Source organism: Dipodomys spectabilis, unplaced genomic scaffold (genome assembly GCF_019054845.1).
Source record: "Dipodomys spectabilis isolate Male_0828 unplaced genomic scaffold, ASM1905484v1 ptg000184l, whole genome shotgun sequence".
Classification (NCBI taxonomy): domain Eukaryota; kingdom Metazoa; phylum Chordata; class Mammalia; order Rodentia; family Heteromyidae; genus Dipodomys; species Dipodomys spectabilis.
Window position 1 is genome coordinate 172532 of NW_024870861.1, and position 25055 is coordinate 197586.

The 25055-nt window shown below is 47.9% G+C and overlaps 1 protein-coding gene across 2 annotated transcripts in view; it reads right to left on the reverse strand.

Annotated features, from left to right (window-relative positions):
* Positions 1-20295, reverse strand: part of Dip2a (disco interacting protein 2 homolog A) — a 90310-nt gene extending 70015 nt beyond the window's left edge. Inside the window, exons 1-2 of one of the 2 annotated variants that reach the window (XM_042695299.1) lie at positions 20118-20295; positions 3510-3581 (exon numbers count right to left, since the gene is read on the reverse strand). In XM_042695299.1, coding sequence (XP_042551233.1) covers positions 3510-3581; positions 20118-20208 — 163 coding nt within the window. In that variant the 5' untranslated portion in view covers positions 20209-20295. The remainder of the gene's footprint in view (positions 1-3509; positions 3582-20117) is intronic. The other variant, XM_042695300.1, reaches the window with a different exon arrangement.
* Between the last annotated feature and the right edge of the window lie 4760 nt (positions 20296-25055).

Consider the following 25055-nt stretch of genomic DNA (forward strand, 5'->3'; position numbering starts at 1 on the left):
GAGGTCCTGGACAGGCTGGAACCATGATCAAGATTCTCACACACAGTTCATGCTCATTTGAGGGGCTATTGATGAATCTATGGCCTTCACAGTGTGATGCAAGTCACCTGCTGCAGCTTCAATCTGTGTTTCTCTGATTGCTAGAGTTATGCATCTATCTGCTTATTGGTTATTAGGATTTCCTCTTATGTAATACCTGTTTGACCCTCTGCTTGTCTCTGGCTGTGTTAGGAGACTGGATCTCTGCTGCCACTCCCGACCAGGACTCACACTACAGTGCAGCAGGAGCGAACATCACTCCTGCAGCAAGGTCTTCTAGACGTTTTGTCTTTTTCGATTATTTGTGTCTTTTCGATCTCTCTGTGGTGTGTCTTGATTTTTAAAAAAAGAAGCTATCAATATTAACGTAGTCCAAGGTTTTATGTCAATCCCTTACTGTATGCTCGTTGATATGGTATCTTCAATACACCGTCTCAAGATGGTGATGACCTTCCTCCAGGATTTTCCAGATGCTCTACATAGTTTCTGCCTGCCACTTTCAGCCTAATAATCCAACAACTTTAGTATCCAGTGCTGTGTTTCACACATGGACAGGGAACTCTGTCAGCCCCGTGGTCAACACACTACTTCTTTCGCATGCCAATCCACACACCTGCATGTCTGCATTTGGACTGGGCTTTCTGTTCTGGTTATCAACTCCTGAAATCCACCATGTCTCAGTGACAACTCTGTTACTCTTCATATCTACTCAGGCAAATTCCCACAACATTTTCTTCTTAGTGTATTTTGGATCTCCTAACCTTTTATACTTGGATGTAAATTTTAGAATTACCTTATGTTCCACAAATGAATGATGAACGTTTGGAATCTATACGTCAATCAAATGGAAAGAAACAAAAACAAATTTTATATGTTCTAGCCTAGTAAGGCTTTAAGACCTTGAAAATAAAATATGCCCTATTTGGGAGTAGGAGCTATAACAAGCCAGAGCTGGAAATGATCACCTTGCTCTTGACTTTCATTACCTAACATTAGACACACTATTTTTGCAGTTCTTAATAAAATATGAAACATGTCAACATTGTTTGTTCTCTTTAAGCAGTTGCACAAAGGTTTTAATTCAGCCAATGAGTTTATAAGTACAATGTATCTTGATCAATGTCACCCTCTCCTTTGTTTTCCCCATTTCTCCAAACCCTAACCATACTCACAAATTACCTTGTTCCATTTTCTCATTGACTGTACTTGAATGTATTCATCTACCTTTCCTTTCTCCATTTGGCTCTTTCAATTCCATCACCCTCCCTTACCGCTGACAAAACATGTTTCAGCTTCTTGTTGAACTATTCACTAGTTCTTCAGGAGTTTCTCCATTCAAATCCTCCTGAGTATGCTATGCTTTATTCAATTCGTTTGTATATGCTTTAACCCTGTATATGTTTTCATAGGTTTGTAATTTAGATCTAACTTCCACATATGAGAGAAAACATGCACTGATTGTCTCTCTGAACCTTACTTACTTCACTTCACATAAAAAAAATTCCCAGGCACATCCATTTCTCTATTATTCTTTCTGATAAATGAGTAAAATTCCAATGTATACATAAACATACATACCTACACCACATTTCTTTCTTGACATCGATTGTAAGGCATCTGGACTATTTCTATAACTTGGCTATGGTAAATAGTGTAATAACATGGATGTGCAAGTGTCTTTATTGTATACTGACTTGTAATATTCAGAAAGATGCTCAAGAGTGGTACGGCTGGATCATAGAGTAGGTCTATGTTAGTTGTTTTTTTTTTTTTGAGGTGTCTCCAAACTACCTTCAAAAGTGATTGTTTACATTCTCACCAACAGAGTAATAGGGTTCCTTTTTATCCCTGCCAACATTTGTTCTTGTTTGTATTTTTGATGATGGCCAATCTTACTGGCGTGAGGTGAAATCTCAATGTTATTTTTATTTGTATTTCCATATGGCCAGAGATGTTAAACATTTCTTCAAGTATTACTGGCCTTTTTTACTTCTGTGAAATCTCTATTTAGCTCATTTGTCCATTTTTTAATTAGGTTATTCATTCTTCAAGGATTTAGCTTCTTGTGCTTGTATATTCTAGATATTGGACCCCTATCAGAGCTATAGCTGACAACCATCCTTGCCCATTCTGTAGACTTTCTTTGTAGCACAGTAAATATGGCCTTCACTGTGCACAAACTTTTTTTTTTTGTCAGTTATGGAGCTTGAACTCTGGGCCTGGGCACTGTTCCTCAGCTCTTCAGCTCAAGGCTAGCACTCTACCACTTGAGCCACAGCGTCACTTCCAGTTTTCTGGTGGTTCATTGGAGATAAGTCTCACAGACTTTCCTGCCCAGGCTGGCTTTGAACCATGGTCCTCATATCTCAGCCTCTTGAGTAGCTAGGATTACAGGCTTGAGCCACTGGCACCCAGCTGTGCAGGAACTTTTAACTTCATGTAATCACTTTTGTCAATTCTCTCCCCAGTTTGCCAGACTCTTAGAATTCTACTCAGGAAGTTCTTACCTGTGCCAGTAAGTTATAATGCTTTTCCTACTCCCTCCTGTATTAGTTTCATGGTTTCTGGTCTCACATTGAAGTCTTTGATACATTCTGATACGATCTTAGTGCAAGGTAAGAAACAGGGATCCGGTGTCAGTCTTCTGCACATAGATGTCCAGTTTTCCCAGCACCATTTGTTGAAGAAGCTTTGTTCCAACATACTTTTAGCTCCCTTGTCAAACATCAGATACTGTAGGTACATGGGTCACTTCTGGGCCATGTAGCCATTGCACTGGTCTTCATATCTGTGTACCAAGCTGCTTTTCTTACTACAGCTCTGTAGTAAAGTTTGAAGTCTGTAATTATAAAACCTCCAGCATTGGTTTTGTTTTTTGGTTATTTTTGTCTCGACTTGCTTTGACTATTTGGGGTCTTTTGTGGTTCCATATGAATTTTTTGGATTGTTTATTTCTGTGAAGAATGACATTTAAATTTTTATGGTATTGCATTAAATTTTGTAGACAGCCTTTGATAGTTACTTGGTCCTTTTCATGATATTAATTTTGTTCATCCGTGAACATGGAGGTCTTTCTACTTCCTGGTGCCATTTTCAATTTCTTTCTTAGAGTTTTGTCACCTTCATTGTAGAAGGCCTTTACTTCCTTGGTTATGTTTATTCCTAGGGTTTGTTTTTTACTTTAGGCTTTTTTAAGCTATGGTAAACAGAATTGTTTCCTACTCATTATAGACATACAGAAATGTTACTAATTTTGGTGGGTTGATTCCTGTTCCTTTGCCAAAGGTATTTATCAGCTCTAGGATACGCTCCTTCAGACATAGAATCATCTGCACACAGGGATAGCTTGACTTCCTTCTCTGTTCAAATCCCTTTTCTCTTTCTATCGCCTTGCTCCAATACTCTACTGATAAGGAATGGAGGGAATGGACATGTAATTGTTATGAAACACCTGAGTGTCCTGACCTTACCTTGAATAAGTGGAATGCAACGTGCCAGAAGCTTTGCCCTTTTCTTCTCATATCCTTTCTGAGTGATGTCACCTAAAAATAATGATTAAAGAAATAATCACATATCCCCTAAAGTTCCAAGGTTTTGATAAAAAATTTATCACCTAAAACCTAAAAGCAGCATATTCATGTCTTTCATCTAGGTGACTAGATAAACTCTGATGGATCTACCTCATGGGAAGCCATTTGATAAAAAGGAACAGATCACTGACACACAGCAATTTGAGCAAATCTCCTATGTCAGCGGCTGAACAAAGATACCAGATTCACAGAGTTACACACTGAATTATCCCCCTTACTGGAATGCACAGGACAGGATTGACAGTGGCTGGAAGGATGGGGGAGATGTCACCAGAGGGGCCAGGGAATCCGGGATGGTAAAACTCTGCTGTGAGATGACTGTGATGGTGATTACACAACTTATACTCTGTTCACAGGCCTTCACTGCATACAAATAATAAAGCTTCTAAAATAATGATCAGCATCCCCTAGGAGCTTATCAAAAGTGCAACTCAGGCCACACTTCAACCAAATCTACATCTGCAACTACTAAGATTTTCAAATGAAGTCTGTACAGGTTCAAGGTCTGAGAGCACTGGAAAAAGAATCTCGCAGACCTAGCTATCCTCAGCCAGGAGGTGTTCCTGGGTGAGGATCAGGAAAAAGGACTGCTATCCTCATAAACTATCACAAATAACAGCCTAAATCCTGGGAATGAAGTAGGAAACAAACTTCAGGGAAGCATACCTAAGTCTTCACGCACTATGTCATTCCTACATAGAACTGGGAATGCTAATAGTGGATCCTTGATATTTTTCTGAAGACCCTCCTCAGTGATGAGTACAGCTGACCTACAGTCTAACTCCAAGACCCCCTCACCTTACATTGAGACCCCAGGCTCTGAGCAAGCCACCCCAGGTCTTTCTGGAAGTGCGTTCTCCACTCCCTGTACACTCAGACTGTCAGTGTGACTGACCATCCTCACCTGCTCCCTAAACTATCTGCAAAGTTTCAGTATTTTGAACTTGTGTACTTCAAAGCATATGTGGGTGGGTGCGTATATATGCACGCACATACACGTACACATGTGCATGTGTGTGCCAGTTCTTAAACACAGCTTAAGCCAGGGCTAAATATGGCCTGAGTACTGTCCCTGAGCTTTCTTGCTCAAGGCCAGTGCTCTACTACTTGAGCCACAGTTCCACTTCTGGCTTTTTTTTTGTTCAATTTTTTTGCTGGTTAATTGGACATAAGAGTCTCATGGACTTTCCTGCCCAGGCTGGCTTTGAATCCTTAGATATCAGCCTCCTGAGTAGCTAAGATTACAGATGTGAACCACCAGTGCCCAGCGAAAGCATCATCAAGCAATAAAGTTTGTTTCCGCAAATGTGACAAACAGAGAGTAAATGCTGCCATATTAAACTAAAATTGATAAGCCACTGTTAAAAGCAGAGAAATTCATTTATCAGAATAAGTATTCCTTTCCTAGAAACCATCCATCCTCACTATGGTTCCATTTCAAGCAACATCAAAATAGTGAAGGTATCAAGAACATCAAGAGCCAGATACTGGTGGCTCACACTAACTCTAGCTACTCGAACTAAGGTCAGAGGATTGTGAGTCAAAGCCAACCTGTGTAGCCAAGTTCATGAGACTCTTATCTCTAATTAACTAACAAAAACCTGGAAGTAGATATATGGCCCAAGTTGTATAGTGCTAGCCTTGAACAAAACAGCTTAGAGAGAGTAGTAGCTCCTGAGTTCAAGCCCCAAAGCTTGAACTCATATACATACACACACGTGCGCACATGCACATGCACACGAAGATGACTTGGAAACTGAGCTGTGACTCAAAGTAGTAGTGTGCCAGCCTTGAGCAAAAGAGCTCAAGGATAGCATCCAGGCCCTGAGTTCAAGCTCCACCCCCCCAAAAAAAAATGGTGAAGATACCAAAGAACATCAAGATATTAAACATACTAACTCCCGGTTGGTACTCACTAAACCCCAGAGCCCATTTCATTTTTATAACAGAAGCAATTGAACATAATCAGATGTATGATCCTCAGTTTACAATGTAGTTATGTATTAATAAATCCATCACAAGTTGAACATATTCTGTGTCAAAAAAAAATGTACGTGATACCCTGAATCTGCAAAGTATCCTAACTTAGCCTGGCCTAACTCAAACATGCTCAGAATACTTACACAGTGTATAGCTGGGCATCACAAGAAGATAACAAACTGTGTATCACTAGTTTGGGAAAAGATAAAAATTCAAATATGCGTAAAAAATTCTACTGAATACATACTCCTTTAAACCAGAGTAAAGCTGAAAAACTCTAAGTCAAACCATTACAAGTCAGGGACTACCTGTATTCTATTTTCATGTACAATCAGTTATTGTATTTTCACATACCCAGGTAAACACACAATGGCATGTGTATACATACTGTAGAATAAAGTTTCTTGCTACATATAGAACAACAGGGTTCTAGAATAGAGTACAGGCACAAAACTGGCAAGCTAGTGGAGAAGGAATACAAATCCAATTCAGAACTCTCTCATGGTAAACAACGAAACACAGACACTAGAGATGCACAGCCGAGCCTTGCTCCCCAGGGCAGTGACAGAACTGGAGTGTCCCAGAGGGGTGCTGCAGGGAACTTTAGTAGGCAGGCAGCACTCTCCTCTGTCCTCTGGACAGACTTTCCTTATGGTCTGCAAGGCAGGTGGCTCTTCTCCCCTCCTCAGGTAGGACAAAATACGTGGCTTCAGCTGCTCTTCACCGCACACGAGCCTCACCCAGGGTCCCAAATCCCAAGACACAGCTCCAAGGCTCTTGACCAACTGGCCAGACTTCTCAAAACACATGCTCAAAAGCCTATCATTATTACCCATGAAGGTCAGGAACAAGATGGATACCACATGCTGTGTGTGACAGCAAATAACTAGAGACAGCCAAAGTATTCACTAGGAAAAAAAGAAGAAAAAGAAAGTCTTAAAAAACTGCCCTGGCCGGGGGCAGTGGCTCACATCTATAATCCTAGCTACTCAGGAGGCTGAGATCTGAGGATGGCAGTTCAAAGCCAGCCCAGGTAGGAAAAGTCCATAAGACTCCTATCTCCAGTTAACCACCAGAAAACCAGAAGTGGTGGCTGTGGCTCATGTGATAGAGCACTAGCCTTGAGCTGAAGAGCTCAGGGACAGTGCCCAGACCCAGAGTTCAAGCCCCATGACAGATGAAAACAAACAAACAAAAAACTGCCCTGATACTTGGGGTACTGGAGAATTGGTTTTATTTATGAAGAATAATGTTTTCCTACTGAGTAAAAATAGAAAGCTGAAAACAGTATTTATTTAGCATTAATGTGTTCTGACAAAACTATCTGCATTGGATATATGTTAGTATATATGCAGAAAAATGTCTAGAGGGAGAAGAACTTGCTTATTTGGCTTTGGTAGAGTGTGAGACAGATTCTATGTCATACTTGACACACACTTCCTTTGTGTGTGCGGCCCTGGGGCCTTGTGCTCTGGCTTTGCTTTTTCTGCTGTATTTCAAGCACTTTTAAATTCTTTAAGGTCTCCAGCATAAAAAGCACACACCTCTTTGTAGTTAATAACGTATGGCAGGTGGCTTTAACAATGTGTTGTGGTTGTATGTTGTTGGGGAACACTAGATGCGTTCTATGTACTATTTCTGTCACTTTTTATATATGAGTCTAAAATTGTTTTAAAGAAAAAGTTCAAAAATATATGGAAGTCGCCCTGCTCGCATCTGTAATTGTAGCTATCTGAAAGCCAGCCTGAGCAGGAAAAGTTCACAAAACTCTTATCTTCAATTAGTCACCAAAAGCAGAGCTGTAACTTAGATGCAAGAGTGCTAGCCTTGAGTACAAAACAGGGACAGTGCCCAGGCCCTGAGTTCAAGGCCCAGGACCACCTCCCACACACAGACACAGACACACACACACACACACACCACACACGCATGCACGCACACACACTGGAAGCAATCGTGTGGAATTGTTTATTTTTAAAATGTCTACTTGCCAACAACACCAATTTGTAAGATTTCTTTTTTGGGAGGTTTTTTAAACTACAAATTTGAGTTATTTTACTAAAGGATTATTGAGCTCTTATTAAAGAATTATTCTTTTACGAGATAACAATTGTTATAGGACTAGTCATGTCATTTACCCCTTTATGGGTAAGTTTTAGTAGTACATGACTATCAAGAAATTGTTCCATTTCACCCAAGTGGTTTGAAAGGATATGGACAGCAAAGCCTTCAATCTCTTACCATCCTTTTAATTTCTGTGGGGGTCTTTTGTCCCTGATTTTTGGTAATTTGTAATTGGTAATCTACATATTTAATGTGGTGTGTGTGTGTGTGCTGATCCTGAAGCTTGAACTCAGGCCCTGAACTTTGTGCTCAAGGCCAGCACTCTACCCCTTGAGCCATACCTCCACTTCTGGCTTTTTGGTGCCTGCCTGGAGATAAGAGTCTCATGGATTTTCCTGCCTGGGCTGGCTTTGAACCATAATCCTGAGATCTCAGCCTCCAAAGTAGCTAGGATTACAGGCATTGAGCAACTGATGCTCAGCATGATCTACATTTTTTTTCTCAGTTGTATTAGGAGTTTATTACTTTTACATTCTTTTCAAATCCCTGGATTTTTGCTTGTTTATTTTTTCTGTTTTTTACGTTTTCAATCTGTTTTGGGTTTTGGTTGGTTGGTTGTTTGAAGCTGGCCCCAGGTATTTGAATTCAGGGCCTTTCATTTGGTTTTTACTGTTCACAACTGGTGCTCTGCACTTGAGCCATGCCTCTAGCCCTGCATTTTTCTGGCTACCTGGAGATGGAGTCTCACAGACATTTTTTCCAGGTTGGCTTCAAACCACAATCCTCCAAGTCCTTAGCCTTTGGAGTGGTGAGGATCACAGGTGTGAGCCACTGGGACCTCACTTGATTTCTAGCCTTAACTGTTTCCTTCTATTAGGGAAGCAGAAATTAAAAACATCATGCAATACTACAATATAACTATTAGAAAGGTTAAAACTTTTCAAAACTCTGACAAAATCAAGAGCTGACACATATTAGGGAGCAATAAGACTCCTATTTCTTGCTAGAAGGTATGCAAAATGGCATAGCCACTCTAGAAAACAACCTAGAAGGTTTCTTTTTATAACGCTAAACATGTAACAGCAGTCTTGGCTATCTGCCTTAAATAGATTTATGTTCAAATAAAAACCCACATGCAGATGGCTATAGTATCTTCATTCACAATTGCTCCAAACTGGAAATAGCCCAGGCAGAACATAGTGTAATTATGTCATAGAAAACAACTCAGAAAAAAGAAAGAATGGACCAGATTTGTGAAAAGTGTAGTAAGTCTCAAAGACATTACACTGAGTTAAAGAAACTGTTCTCAAAGAAACTGTTCTCAAAAGATGGCATACTGTATGATCCCATTTTGACAGTCTTGAAAAGACAAAATGGTAAGGACAGGAAACATGTCAGTAGTTACAGGGAACATGTCAGGGTGGCAGGGAACATGTCTGTAGTTACAGGGAACATGTCAGTAGTTACAGGGAACATGTCAGTAGTTACAGTGAACATGTCAGTAGTTACAGGGAACATGTCCGGGTGGCAGGGAACATGTCTGTAGTTACAGGGAACATGTCTGTAGTTACAGGGAACATGTCAGTAGTTATAGGGAACATGTCAGGATTACAGGGAACATTGGAGCTTGAGTGGCGTAATCAGCACACGGTACTTATAAGGATTACAGGGAACATGTCTGTCAGGGTGGCAGGGAACATGTCAGGATTGTAGAGAACATGCTAATAGTTGCAGAAAACTTGTCAGTGTTGGAGCTAGGAAGCAATGGCTGCAAAAGAAGGGCATAAGGAATATTCTGGGATAACTGCTGTACTATACTTTTACTATAATGGCAGTTACATAAATCCACCCATGTGTTAGAATTCACAAGAATACACATCAAAAGAAAAATCTAGCCTGGCACTGATAGCTCACACCTGCAATCCTAGCTACTGGCAGCTGAGATCTGAGGATCTTTTTTTTTTTTTTTTTTTGGGGGGGGGGGGGGGGCCCGAACTCTGGGCCTGGGCGCTGTCCCTCAGCTCTTCAGCTCAAGGCTAGCGCTCTACCACTTGAGCCACAGCGTCACTTCCGGCTTTTTTCTTTTTGCTTATGTGGTGCTGAGGAATCAAACCCAGAGCCTCATGCATGCAAGGCAAGCATTCTACCACTGAGCCACCTTCCCAGCCCGATCTGAGGATCTTGATTCAAATACAGCTCAGCGGGAAAAGTCTGTGAGATTTTTATCTTATTTCCGTTAGCCATTAAAAAGCCAGAAATGGAGGAGTGGCTCAAGAGGTAGTGCACCAACATTGAGCAAAAAAGCCAAGAAAGGGGCTGGGAAGGTGGCTAAGTGGTAGAGGGCTTGCCTTGCATGCATGAGGCCCTGGGTTCGATTCCTCAGCACCTCATAAGCAAAAAGAAAAAAGCCAGAAGTGGCGCTGTGGCTCAAGTGGTAGAGCGCTAGCCTTGAGCTGAAGAGCTGAGGGACAGCGCCAAGACCCAGAGTTCAGGCCATGACCAGACCCCCCCAAAAAAATTTTTTAATGAAAAAAAAAATGGTCCCCATAGCTTAAAAGGACTTCAGGAAGGCAGCAACCAGGTAACACCACACAAACCAAGGGTAGCCAAGAACAGAGTGCCCCACGGGCACAGGAAGGCAGGAGCCAGCCTGCAGACCCCCTCCACACGGCTATCTCGAAGAGAACTGTGGGTAGGGTCATGGACCTCAGTGCTGGACACACCTACAATACTCATTCTAGGGAGCTGTCTTCTCCTTGTTCTTACAGAAGCAGTTCAAGACACAACTAGGTCCTGTTGTGGCTGTATAAGCCCACTCAGGTTCCCAAAACCAGGGTCTCTGTGCTACCCCAGGCATGCATACCCACAACTGCTGCCAGACCGACAGGTCATATTAGAGGTACACCTCACCACTGCAAAACTCCAGGGCAGATTGCCATTATGAAACAGGCAAGGCAAGCCACCAGCCAGCGATGGAGAGTAACACGGAGGAAATCTGTGGAGATGGACTTTGTGCATTCAACAGTTGCTCATCCTATACTCTAAGCAGGTGCCAAGTCTTAAATTAAGTTTCTATATCCAAGTATCTTACTTATGTAGAATTAATACACAAAGCCCTCTCGACTAAAGAGTTTAAATTAATTATGCTCAGGACTGAAGAATATACAATAGATAGTTAAATCTGGAGGTTTATTATTCTATTTTTGTATAAAAGCAGACTTTATAAATGTTGTTTTTATCTAAGAGTTTTTAAGAAGATATACATTCATTATATTGAATACTCAGAGGAGGCATTCCATTTGTGGTGAAGGCAGAACTATGGGACTCAGACCAACTTCCCCTTTGAAACAACTAAAAAGACTGTGTTTAAGAAAGGGGAGGCTTTTTTGAGTATTTTACTTTTTCTTTTTAAAATCTAAAGACATTATAAAACAAAGAAAGAATTAGGGCAAATTTTTACCTAGAAGGGTCTGCTAAATGAAAAGTAACCACCAAATGCTTGAACTAAGCAGACTTGAACAGACTCGCCTGTGAGCTCACCGTGGAAAGGGACTCTGGGAAGTATCCGGTTGTCTGTTGTACATGTAAAGACCAGACTGTGGGTGCAAATGAAAAAGAAAGCAATTCTCACAGACGACATCCAACTGCAACCCACTTTCTCCACACGACTGCAAGGCCTCTCCTTCCTCTGTGTATATCTAGCCTCCTTCTGCCAAAGTAAAGGTTAGCACTCTATGCACAAACATGGTATGATCTCGAGTCAAAAATCTTCCCCACAGGGGCTGGGAAGGTGGCTCAGTAGTAGAGTGCTTGCCTTGTATGCATGAGGCCCTGGGTTCGATTCCTCAGCACCACATAAGCAAAAAGAAAAAAGCCAGAAGTGGTGCTGTGGCTCAAGTGGTAGAGCGCTAGCCTTGAGCTGAAGAGCTGAGGGACAGCGCCCAGGTCCAGAGTTTAGGCCCCATGACCAGACACACACACCCCCCCAAAAAAGACAAAAAAAAAATCTTCTCCACATACTTGTGTCCTAGGGCTTCAACAGAAATAACTAACAATATAAGACAGCAATAATCTACAGCAAGGGGGGCTGGGAAGTGGCTCAGTGGTAGAGTGCTTGCCTTGCATGCATGAGGTCCTGGGTTCGATTCCTTAGCACCACATAAGCAGAAAAAGCCGGAAGTGGCACTGTGGCTCAAGTGGTAAAGCGCTAGCCTTGAGCTGAAGAGCTGAGGGACAATGCCCAGGCCCAGAGTTCAGGCCCCAAAACCAACAAAAAAAAAAAAAAAAAATCTACAGCAAAAACATGAGAAATGATAGTAGAAAGATAACACAAATAGAACTTTAAAAATGACCATGAATCAAGTATGTTAAAGGAATTAAAAGGCAAGATTGTAAGTTTTAAAATATCAAAACATGTTAATTCTTAAGGACTGAAAAATACTGTATCTTAAATCTAGGAATTAGTTTAATGATGGATTTACAAGATCACCACTCAGAAACCAAAAAGATAACTGAGATAAGTTAAAAATAGCATAAGGCAATGCACAGATATTTGTGAACTTGGAGACTCAAAACTGCAAACATAATTTCCTTCTAAATAGATCTTTAGAGTCAGTCTCAATAATCTGAATCAAAATTCTTGTTTTTTTCCAAGAAAACTGACAAGGCAATTCTAAGTTGCATATGGAAGCCCAAAAGGACCAAGGTTAGCTAAAGCAAACTTGAACAACATAATATGACTTGCATGTGATATAGTACAGAATGGAAGGGTGCTGAAACAGCAGAAACGAGTTCCTAGCAATGGGAAAGACAGCCTTTTCCACAAATGGTATGGATCAACAAAAACTCACACAGAACAGAAATGAAGATTCTTCTCACATCACACACAAAATTCATCTCTAGATGAGTTATACATCTCAGTGTAAAAGATAAAAGATCATACATAGCTTCTAAAAAACTCATATAGGAGATTATCTTTACGGCCATCAGACAAGGAAGGATCTCTTCAATAGTATACAAAGAGCATTGCTAACATAGGAAAAGTAAAAAATACCTCATAAACTCACTATAATTAATAATCCAAGAGGCGAAAAGGAGCTAACAATAAAAGCACTTGTCTCCTCTTCAGAAAGTCACAGAATTTAGGTGGACACCTAACAAATTATAGATATGCAATGGCTACTATTAACAAATTACCATGAACTTGTAACTTACAAGTTAGACAAGAAATGTAATCACAACCTTACTTATGTATCGGTAACCAGTCTGTACATCACCTTGACAATAAAATTTTTTTAAAAATATCCTTGGAGGGTAATGAGATTCTTCCATTAAAAACATGGTTCCTGGTAACAAATTAGTTATCAATTACATAAATGTATAACTGATAATAAACTTTTAAAAATGAAATATCAGTTAATGGAAAAAAGCTTATAAGCATGGCTTGATGAGCTAAAGCCACACTAGAGTACAATTTTTTCTGGGCACAAACGATATGAACTTAGACTACTTTTGCAATTGGAGAAACTTACTATTATGGCACACCTTCCTTCAAATGAATTCTTCAGAGTGGTATGAGCAGAAAAGTTGCTCTGGCTGGAGCAGGGTAGAGCTTGCCTACTGAGATCTCTTTCTCATGTAACTGTGGCACTTCCTTAGGAGACTCAGTAGACTAGAAAACCAGTGCAACTCCTTCTTCACCTAGACCAACAATCCAGCTCTATGCCCACCCAGACTCAGTTCAAAGGCTGCCCTGCACTCAGCTTCTTGTCTGCTAATCAGATGGTTCTCAGTGCTAGGCTCTTTACCCCTCCTCCCAAAATCTAGACTGTGGTGGGCTTCGTTCAGCTTTGGAGGACATCATCTTTACCCGACAGCTGATCATGACTACAGACCCTCTCCACCCCAATGCGTTTGCAAATGCTCTTGTGCATCCTTCAGTAGGGTTTTGATTCTGTTTCCTTTGAGCCTGGGTCTTTGAAGGTTTGTCTTACCCCCCCATCAGCCTTTGCATTTTCTATTCAGAAAAAATCATGTTCATTTCTGTCACTTTGTGTAACAGTGATTTCCAAATTTCCGAATTTCTACCTCCAGTCTAGCCCTTTCCAGAAAGTGCCAGACACATATATCTAAGTGTGTGCACAATCCGGATGGACAGGTAGAGCTTTGTTGGTTTTCTACACACCCATCAGATCTCCTACACATTCATGTTCTATGTTCCACATCTTTGTGGGTAACACCCCATCCTGTTACTTTTTTCAGAAAATGCCAGTCGCCGTAGGCTCTCCTTTAAGGATCTCTTCACACAAGTCTTCTGACTACACATCTGGACATTCTCTCCATTCAACCACCTTGTCCTGCTGAGGATGCCACAAGTTTTTCAAACTAACTTTTCTGCCTCTAATTTCAGGCCCTTTAGGTCTACCTTCTACATACTGCCAGAATAATGTTTGTAAATCAAGAAAGAGAAAGAGAGTACATAGACTAATTACTGCCTAATACCTTAAAGAATTATTGGCTCTGTCATTAAGGACACCTGTTCAAAGTACCAAAGATGCCTATCCCGGTAACTCTTCTTAAAATTGGAAATTGGCCATTTGTTTTTAAGGTTTTATGAATTCTTGAATGTACGTGCATATTTCTATTTTCCCCACTTCATTCTCATGTACAAGAGTAAAATAGAAACCCATGTGCAAAACATTTTACTGGTACTTTTCTCTGCAGCAGAGTTACTTAAGTCAAAGCTCATACTTTGTGGTGTTGCCCAGTTCACAGACTACAGCCACACAGGATTATTTAGAGAGTAATTAATTACAAGTAAAGTGAATATTCAGTTCCCAAATCCTACTAGTCATAAGTGAAGTGTTAAATAGCCACATGTAGTTAACAACTACAATTCTGGACAGCCTAGAACATCTAGCTCTACAGAAAGTGCCAGACTCCTTCTAGAGATGGCAGCTGCCAGCCCTTCCTCCTGGCCCACGCTTCTCTGGACGCCTTGCTTGTCTGTCACATTCTTCTTGCTTTTGCACAAACAGGCTTTTCAAACAAAGCTCACAATGTCACTTCCTGTCAGTCCCGTTCACTCACATGCCACCCATGACTGACCTGACTCTCCTCACTCCCAGCACACACATATAGCACCACAGCCACTGCCTGCTCACTGGTCACTCCCTTTCTAGACACATCTTGTGACACTGCCAATGTAGTCTCTCACTTCGTAAGGCAGTGAGCCTCCTGCTTGGTCTATTGAACCTGTTGGGCAACAGAAAGACACACTGCATAGCTCCATTCACCTGGACGGGTATAGCAAAGTACACAGAGTGGAGTGAAACCAAAAAAAAAAAAAAAAAACAAATCACTTTTCACGTTTTATCAACTGGAAGCCCAAGGCCAAGGTGCCAGGAGGGCTGACTCTAGCAAGGACCCCCTTGGCTCGAGTGGCAGTCACATCTCACTCTGTCCTCGGTGCCTCTCTTCTGTGCACGCGTGTCCCTGGCATCTCCTCTCACCAGTGCCTCTGTATGAGGGTCCCAGCCTCACGTTTGAGTCCTTAATTACCTCCGAGTTAAGGCAGCTACATGTGAACAAGGACAGCCTTTGAATTTCAGAGACTCATTCTGAGGTCCTTTACTATAAATACTGTAGAAAAGGTTCTTTAATCTGAAAAGGAGTAAAAATTCCTTTTCTACTATTTCCAAAATTGAATGCTTTAATCATGGCTAGCGGAGATGAAACCACAAGATTTCTATTATTTTCTTTTCTTTTCTTTTTGGGTCTGGTCATGGGGCCTGAACTCTGGGCCTGGGCGCTGTCCCTCAGCTCTTCAGCTCAAGGCTAGCGCTCTACCACTTGAGCCACAGCGCCACTTTCGGCTTTTTTCTTTTTGCTTATGTGGTGCTGAGGAATCGAACCCAGGGCCTCTGGCATGCAAGGCATGCGCTCTACCACTGAGCCACCTTCCCAGCCCCTCTATTATTTTCTTATGGCAAATACAAAGTCACCATCCGAAAGGAACCCTTGGAGTATAATGGTCCCCAGCCACTATCTCAAGAGCAAAGACACTTAATTCCCCGTATAAAATGGGAAGGAGAGCTCTGGAGTTGACCCTCTGAGTGATGACTGGTAACAACACAATTAACATCTGCTTTAAACTGGTATGTCTTTTTTATTTGCCAGTAGTATATAATTCCCTATACTTTTTCATAGAAAAGTGCAACACTGGGAATGTTAGATAATTTAAAGATATGAACATTAAACCACAGGAACGCTAGTCCTACTCAGAGGCAAGCTGCAATGTGAGCAAAATGCTACAGTATATACCTAACAGAGGAGATGGTCTGTGTGGGCCAGGGAGTACATACCTGGATGATCTCTGTACTTTTAATTCTGTTGTGAACCTAAGATGCTCAAACCAATAATCTGTAAAAATAGAAGACTAGTGACAGAATAGGTTTTCCCATTAACTTAACCTTATTTCATTTCTAAAGACAAAAACTGGCAAGAACTCCAAATGACAGGACAAGTGTCATAGGAAACGGGGTCTTATTTTTTTTTGGTCCGGAAGTGGGGCCTGGGCACTGTCCCTCAGGTCTTCAGCTCAAGGCTAGTGCTCTACCACTTGAGCCTCAGCACCACTTCTGGCTTTTTTATTTTCTGCTTATGTGGTGCTGAGGAATACGAACCCAGGGCCTCATGCCTGCAAGGCAAGCGCTCTACCACTGAGCCACCTTCCCAGCCCGTAAACGGGGTCTTATTATGTAGCTCAAACCAGACTGGAACTCACTAGCCCATGCTCAAGGTCAGGATTACAGACCTGTACCACCACACTGGCCCAGAACTTTTATATGGCACAAAACACAAAATAAGAAGCACAACAAGCATTTGTTGGCATGAAGGCTATGTCAGACTTTAAGAAATTAAAGACAGAAAGCCAAAGCCAGGCACCAGTGGCTCACACCTGTAATCCTAGCTACTCAGGAAGCTGAGATCTGAGGATTGCAGTTCAAAGCCAGCCCAGGCAGGAAAGTCCGTGAGACTCTTATCTCCAATAAACCACCAGAAGACCGGAAGTGGTGCTGTAGCTCAAGTGGTAGAGCACTTGAGTTGAAGAGCTCAGGGACGGCGTGCAGGCCCAGAGTTAAAGCCCCACAACTGAGTAAAAAAAAAAAAAAAAAAAAGACAAAGCAAAAGGTTTTGTAAAAGAGATCAGTACATATACATATAAAAATATACAAACTTTAAACCTCTTTTCATTTGACTCCATCCAGAATGAAGTCAGAATGCAGGGGGAAAAAAATCAACCCAAATTAAAGCTGCAGAATTGACTTATTAATCAGAATAAAGAAGCAGGAGCAGTATACAAGTAGCCTATTGTATGGGAATTTCCTTTCTAACTCACTGCAGGCCAATAAAACAAAGAACAAATCACACACATCAATGTTACCAGTTCAGAAGGGATGACCTCAAAAACTACAGGACTGGTATGCCAGATCCAGCTGTGGGGTGGGCCCAAGACGTTGTGCCAAACCAGCTGTGGGGTGGGACCAAGGAATTTGTCCAAATAACAGGTATAACACAAAACTTTAGAAATTTATTTTTTAAATCAAGACTATCCTAATAATTTTACTTTCATCCATAAACACTAGCATTTTCTTTCTACCTTTCTTCTCTCTCTCCCCCCCTCCCTTCTTTTTACCTTTCCTTTCCCTTTTTTTCCTGGTGGTATTGAGGTTTGATCTGGGGGTCATGCTAGACAAGCACTCTACTATTTGGTCCATGCCCCCAGTCCTTTTTGTTTTAGCTTATTTTTCAGATGGAGTCATGCATTTTGGCCAAGATCAGACTCCAACAATGCTCTTCCGACCTCTACCTCCAGAGTACCTAGGATTATAAAAGTCAATGACTTCACCTACCCTGTATTCTGAAGTAAAGTATCACTAAAATTTTTGCCCCAGGCTGGCTTCAAACAGCAATCTTCTCAACTTCACGTCCTGTGAAGCTGGGATTACAGGCATATAGCACCTTACAGGGCTCTAACCTGCTTTCAGAAGCCCTATGTATGAATTCTGTATATGCTTATGGTTGAGGGTGTCTAAGAAAAATAAAGTTCTATGTAGCTGCCCTTTCTTCTTCATCTTAATTTGAAGGAACCCTCAATTAAAAAGGGTGAATCAGGCATAAAGTTAAGGAGCAAGAAAATAGCTATTCCTTATTATCCTCTTGGAAATCCATTGCCAAACTTAAGCAAACCTGCCCTATGGAAGGAAATCAGCACATTCTTAGACCAGAAGCTTCCACAAGGACCAGCCCTAAGTACAATGAGAATCAAAGATATTGAAAAAGAAACTAAGTAATGAAAAAGACATATGGAGGTATAGTACAGCAGAGGAGAGGTTCTATCTGGCAGGATGTTGGTTGGGAGAGGGGAGGGCCAGGGAGGGAGGGAAAGGTGGGTGAGCAAGGGGAGGCTTTCCAGACTGTCAAGATGCCAAGCACTACCTGTGTCACAGTCCTCCTGTTTCCCCTAACCTACCTAGCAGTAGCAACTCCAATTTTCAAACTCTCATTCAGACAAATGTGTTCTTTTTGATAGTACTAGAGTTTGATCTCAGTACCTTGCATTCTACCATTTGAGTCACATCCCCAACACAGGCATTATTCTTTTTCATTTTTTGTGCCAGTTCTAAGGCTTGGATTTAGAGCCTAGGTATCCCCCCAGCTTCCTTCTGCTCAAGGCTAGCAATCTACCACTAGAGGCAGAGTTCCACTTCTGACTTTTTGAGGATAGTTTATTGGAGGTAAGATTCTCATGGACTTTCCAGCTCAGGCTGGCGTCAAACAATGATCCTCAGATTTCAGCCTCCAGAGTAGCTAGGATTACAGGTGTGAGTCACCGGCGCCCAGCTTAAACATTATTCTTCCCAGCTTAGACAGTATTCTTAACAAGAAGTTTATCCTTTCAGTCCTAAAGGTGGGAAGGAGAGTTCCAACTCCAGGAGCTCCATTTCTACAGCTACTGCCTGATCAAAACACAAAAATAACAATGAGAAGGCTGGGTGCATAAACCCAGCTACATAGGGAGTGGCGGTTGAGAGGATTATGTTTGAGACCAACAAGGTGGGGAGGAGGGGAGGAGTACCACATCTCAAATGAAAGCTGAGCACGGTGGTACATGCCTGTTATCACAGCTACCTAGGATAGGGTAGTGGTTCACGCCAGGCAGGCATAAAGCCAAGACCTTATCCCAAGAATACAGAATACTTAAAGCAAAAAAAGGGCTTAGAGTGTGGCTCAAGTGGTAAAGTGTGTATCTAGTAAGCACAAGGTCTGGAGTCTAACCCTAAGTACTATCAAAGAATAGCTGGGTGCTGGTGGCTCACGCCTGTAATCCTAGCTACTCAGGAGGCTGAGATCTGAGGATCGCGGTTCAAAGCCAGCCCGGGCAGGAGAGACCGTGAGACTCCTATCTCCAATAAACCACCAGAAAACCGGAAGTGGCGCTGTAGCTCAAGTGGTAGAGCGCTCGCCTTGAGCTGAAGAGCTGAGGGACAGCGCCCAAGCCCAGAGTTCAAGCCCACGACCGACAAAAAAAAAAAAAAAAAAAGAACCGTGTCAGGCCAGGTTTCCTGAGTCCTCCTCCGCTGTTACCCTTACTCACGGAAGCCCCCTGCTCGTGCCTAAATGACAGGGCACCCCTACTCAACAGCCAAGACACGCTTACAGAACAGAAACTTCGTGCTCTGACGCACTCGTCGCACAAATTAAGCGGGAATTTTTGGGACTCGCTTTAGTCAGCTGCCAACACCGGAGCTGAAGAAACACTGCGTACGCGGGGCGCTCGCCGGGCCCGGCGGCCTCCCTGCGAGGAGGCGCCCCACCGGCAGCTCCGGCAGACCCTCCTGAAGAAGCAACCTGGCCGCCTCTAGCCGTCGAGAAGCTTCCACGCGGCACAGAAGGTTCAAGGCTGTGCACGAATTCAGATGGTTGCAAGTGGCTGCTCAGAGCGCAGGCCTCGGGCGGCCTCCGGCCTCCCCCTCCTGCGCGGCCCGGCCGCTCCCCGCCCAGCCCGGCCAGCGTCCCGGAGGAACCGAGCACCAACGCGGACAGGAAGGCGCCGCGCGCCGGGAGACGCCGGGCGCCCGTCCCGGGTGCGGCCGCGCCGCCGAGCCGGCCGCCGGGCCCGCGCGCTCTCCTCAGACGACCACGGCCCGAGTTCCTTTACCTCCAGCTGGGCGCGCGGCGCCTCCCAGGCCGGGAAGGGCGGCGGCGGCCGGGCCGGGCCTGCAGCCCGCTCTGCGGGCGGACGGAGGCCGCGGGCCGCCGCGGAGCCCACGCCCCGGTGCCCGCCGCAGCCGGGGCCCGCCCGCCGGCACGCCGCCCGCGGGGCCGCGGGGCTGCGCTGGCGGGGCCCCCGGCCCGGCCCCGAAGGCGCCCGGAGCTCACCTTCCGACAGCTCCAGCTCCAGCTCCGCCAGGCCCTCTCGCACCTCGGCGGGCAGCGGCGCCGCCTCCAGCGGGCACCCGCGGTCAGCCATGGCCGGCGACTCCGAGGACTCCGGGGCCGCCCGCCGCCTCGCAGCAGCCGTCCGGAGCCGGCGCGGGCCGGGCGCGGCCGGTCGGCTCCGCGCGAGCGCGAGCGCGGGCCCGGGCGGCTCCTCAGCGCGCCGCCCCCCGCGCGTCCCCGCCCTCCGCGCGCGCCCCCGCCCTCCCGGGCTCCTCAGCGCGCCGCCCCCCACCACGCGCGTCCCCGCCCTCCCGGGCTCCTCAGCGCGCCGCCCCCCCCCACGCGTCCCCGCCCTCCCCGGCTCCTCAGCGCACCGCCCCCCACCACGCGCGTCCCCGCCCTCCCGGGCTCCTCAGCGCGCCGCCCCCCGCGCGTCCCCGCCCCCCGCGCGCGCCCCCGCCCTCCCGGGCTCCTCAGCGCGCCGCCCCCCACCACGCGCGTCCCCGCCCTCCCGGGCTCCTCAGCGCGCCGCCCCCCGCGCGTCCCCGCCCCCCGCGCGCGCCCCCCGCCCTCCCGGGCTCCTCAGAGCGCCGCCCCCCCCACGCGTCCCCGCCCTCCCCGGCTCCTCAGCGCACCGCCCCCCGCGCGTCCCCGCCCTCCCCGGCTGCTCAGCGTGCCCTCCCCCCCACGCGTCCCCGCCCTCCCCGGCTCCTCAGCGCGCCGCCCCCCGCGCGTCCCCGCCCTCCCCGGCTGCTCAGCGTGCCCTCCCCCGCGCGTCCCCGCCCTCCCCGGCTGCTCAGCGCGCCGCCCCCCGCGCGTCCCCGCCCTCCCTGGCTCTCGCGGGCACGAGCGGAGCGGCGCAGGGGGAGCGGCGCGCGTGCGCGTTGGGCGCGCCGCCGCGCCAGGCGCCGGCCCGGCGGTCTGCGACTCGCAGCGTTCCCCACGGCCAGCGTTTCCCAGGACGGCCGCGGTCCGGGGCTCCCGGGAACGACGGGCTCAGAGCCGGGACTGAGGCGGCGCCCGGGCCCCGAGAACCGACCCTCATGGTTCTCCCGGTTCGGACGGCCGAGCGCCGGGCCGCGGGAAGCGGCCCTGGCTGGTGCCGGGACTCGAACCCCGGCCGAGGTCGGCGCCCGGAGGCGCTGACCCCGACGGCGACGGCTCCGCAGACTCCGGCGAGGCCTTCGGCCTGTGCACGCAGCCTTCCGCCCTCCCGGCTCGGCCCCCGCGTCCCCGGCCCCCGCGTCCCGCCATCCCCGGACCCCCGGCCCCCGCGTCCCGCCATCCCCGGACCCCCGGCCCCCGCGTCCCCGGCCCCCGCGTCCGCCTCCCCCGTGTCCCCGGCCCCCGCGTCCCGCCATCCCCGGACCCCCGGCCCCCGCGTCCCCGGCCCCCGCGTCCGCCTCCCCCGTGTCCCCGGCCCCCGCGTCCGCCTCCCCCGTGTCCCCCAGGCCCCGCGTCTGTCTCCGGATCCCTCCGCCTCCTCCACTCGGATAACACTCCCCGGCCCGGGCAGAGGGCCGCCGTGGGGCCTGAGCCCACGAACGCGAGGCGGGCGGTGCGGCCACCTATGACGCTGCGGTGAAATCTTAGCGTTCGGCCCCTCTCCATGTGAGCAGCAGGAGCAGTGGTCACTCTCGTCCCCTCTCCATGTGAGCAGCAGGAGCAGTGGTCACTCTCGTCCCCTCTCCATGTGAGCAGCAGGAGCAGTGGTCACTCTCGTCCCCTCTCCATGTGAGCAGCAGGAGCAGTGGTCACTCTCGTCCCCTCTCCGTGTGAACAGGAGGAGCAGTGGTCACTCTCGTCCTCTCCATGTGAGCAGCAGGAGCAGTGGTCACTCTCGTCGCCTCTCCATGTGAGCAGCAGGAGCAGTGGTCACTCTCGTCCCCTCTCCATGTGAGCAGGAGGAGCAGTGGTCACTCTCGTCCCCTCTCCATGTGAGCAGGAGGAGCAGTGGTCACTCTCGTCCCCTCTCCATGTGAGCAGCAGGAGCAGTGGTCACTCTCGTCCCCTCTCCATGTGAGCAGGAGGAGCAGTGGTCACTCTCGTCCCCTCTCCGTGTGAGCAGCAGGAGCAGTGGTCACTCTCGTCCCCTCTCCGTGTGAGCAGGAGGAGCAGTGGTCACTCTCGTCCTCTCCATGTGAGCAGGAGGAGCAGTGGTCACTCTCGTCCCCTCTCCATGTGAGGAGGAGCAGTGGTCACTCTCGTCCCCTCTCCATGTGAACAGGAGGAGCAGTGGTCACTCTCGTCCTCTCCATGTGAGCAGGAGGAGCAGTGGTCACTCTCGTCCTCTCCATGTGAGCAGCAGGAGCTGTGGTCACTCTCGTCCCCTCTCCGTGTGAGCAGGAGGAGCAGTGGTCACTCTCGTCCCCTCTCCATGTGAGCAGCAGGAGCAGTGGTCACTCTCGTCCCCTCTCCATGTGAGCAGCAGGAGCAGTGGTCACTCTCGTCCCCTCTCCGTGTGAACAGGAGGAGCAGTGGTCACTCTCGTCCTCTCCATGTGAGCAGCAGGAGCAGTGGTCACTCTCGTCCCCTCTCCATGTGAGCAGCAGGAGCAGTGGTCACTCTCGTCCCCTCTCCATGTGAGCAGGAGGAGCAGTGGTCACTCTCGTCCCCTCTCCATGTGAGCAGGAGGAGCAGTGGTCACTCTCGTCCCCTCTCCATGTGAGCAGCAGGAGCAGTGGTCACTCTCGTCCCCTCTCCATGTGAGCAGGAGGAGCAGTGGTCACTCTCGTCCCCTCTCCGTGTGAGCAGCAGGAGCAGTGGTCACTCTCGTCCCCTCTCCGTGTGAGCAGGAGGAGCAGTGGTCACTCTCGTCCTCTCCATGTGAGCAGGAGGAGCAGTGGTCACTCTCGTCCCCTCTCCATGTGAGGAGGAGCAGTGGTCACTCTCGTCCCCTCTCCATGTGAACAGGAGGAGCAGTGGTCACTCTCGTCCTCTCCATGTGAGCAGGAGGAGCAGTGGTCACTCTCGTCCTCTCCATGTGAGCAGCAGGAGCAGTGGTCACTCTCGTCCTCTCCATGTGAGCAGCAGGAGGGTGGTCACTCTCGTCCCCTCTCCATGTGAGCAGCAGCAGGAGCAGTGGTCACTCTCGTCCCCTCTCCATGTGAGCAGGAGGAGCAGTGGTCACTCTCGTCCTCTCCATGTGAGCAGCAGGAACAGTGGTCACTCTCGTCCCCTCTCCATGTGAGCAGGAGGAGCAGTGGTCACTCTCGTCCCCTCTCCATGTGAGCAGGAGGAGCAGTGGTCACTCTCGTCCTCTCCATGTGAGCAGCAGGAGGGTGGTCACTCTCGTCCCCTCTCCATGTGAGCAGCAGCAGGAGCAGTGGTCACTCTCGTCCCCTCTCCATGTGAGCAGGAGGAGCAGTGGTCACTCTCGTCCCCTCTCCGTGTGAGCAGCAGGAGCAGTGGTCACTCTCGTCCCCTCTCCGTGTGAGCAGGAGGAGCAGTGGTCACTCTCGTCCTCTCCATGTGAGCAGGAGGAGCAGTGGTCACTCTCGTCCCCTCCATGTGAGCAGGAGGAGCAGTGGTCACTCTCGTCCCCTCCATGTGAGCAGCAGCAGGAGCAGTGGTCACTCTCGTCCCCTCTCCATGTGAACAGGAGCAGTGGTCACTCTCGTCCCCTCTCCATGTGAGCAGCAGCAGGAGCAGTGGTCACTCTCGTCCCTCTCCATGTGAGCAGGAGGAGCAGTGGTCACTCTCGTCCCCTCCATGTGAGCAGGAGGAGCAGTGGTCACTCTCGTCCCCTCTCCATGTGAGCAGGAGGAGCAGTGGTCACTCTCGTCCCCTCTCCATGTGAGCAGCAGCAGGAGCAGTGGTCACTCTCGTCCCCTCTCCGTGTGAGCAGGAGGAGCAGTGGTCACTCTCGTCCCCTCTCCATGTGAGCAGCAGGAGCAGTGGTCACTCTCGTCCCCTCTCCATGTGAGCAGCAGGAGCAGTGGTCACTCTCGTCCCCTCTCCATGTGAGCAGGAGGAGCAGTGGTCACTCTCGTCCCCTCTCCGTGTGAGCAGGAGGAGCAGTGGTCACTCTCGTCCTCTCCATGTGAGCAGCAGGAGCAGTGGTCACTCTCGTCCCCTCTCCATGTGAGCAGCAGGAGCAGTGGTCACTCTCGTCCTCTCCATGTGAGCAGGAGGAGCAGTGGTCACTCTCGTCCCCTCTCCATGTGAGCAGCAGGAGGGTGGTCACTCTCGTCCCCTCTCCATGTGAGCAGGAGGGGCAGTGGTCACTCTCGTCCCCTCTCCGTGTGAGCAGCAGGAGCAGTGGTCACTCTCGTCCCCTCTCCATGTGAGCAGGAGGAGCAGTGGTCACTCTCGTCCCCTCTCCATGTGAGCAGGAGGAGCAGTGGTCACTCTCGTCCCCTCTCCATGTGAGCAGGAGGAGCAGTGGTCACTCTCGTCCCCTCTCCATGTGAGGAGGAGCAGTGGTCACTCTTGTCCCCTCTCCATGTGAGGAGCAGGAGGAGCAGTGGTCACTCTCGTCCCCTCTCCATGTGAGCAGGAGGAGCAGTGGTCACTCTCGTCCCCTCTCCATGTGAGCAGGAGGAGCAGTGGTCACTCTCGTCCCCTCTCCATGTGAGCAGGAGGAGCAGTGGTCACTCTTGTCCCCTCTCCATGTGAGCAGCAGGAGGGTGGTCACTCTTGTCCCCTCTCCATGTGAGCAGCAGGAGGGTGGTCACTCTCGTCCCCTCTCCATGTGAGCAGCAGGAGGGTGGTCACTCTCGTCCCCTCTCCATGTGAGCAGCAGGAGGGCGGTCACTCTCGTCCCCTCTCCATGTGAGGAGCGGTCACTCTTGTCCCTTCTCTGTGCAGCAGCAGGAGCAATCACTCTTTTCTTGCAGGAGGTCTGTGGCTTTGGACTGGGGACCTTTTGTCTCAAGATGAGGCATTGCACCCTAAAGGCACTGAACCTTCACAGATAACTCCCAGCTCGAGAGTTTG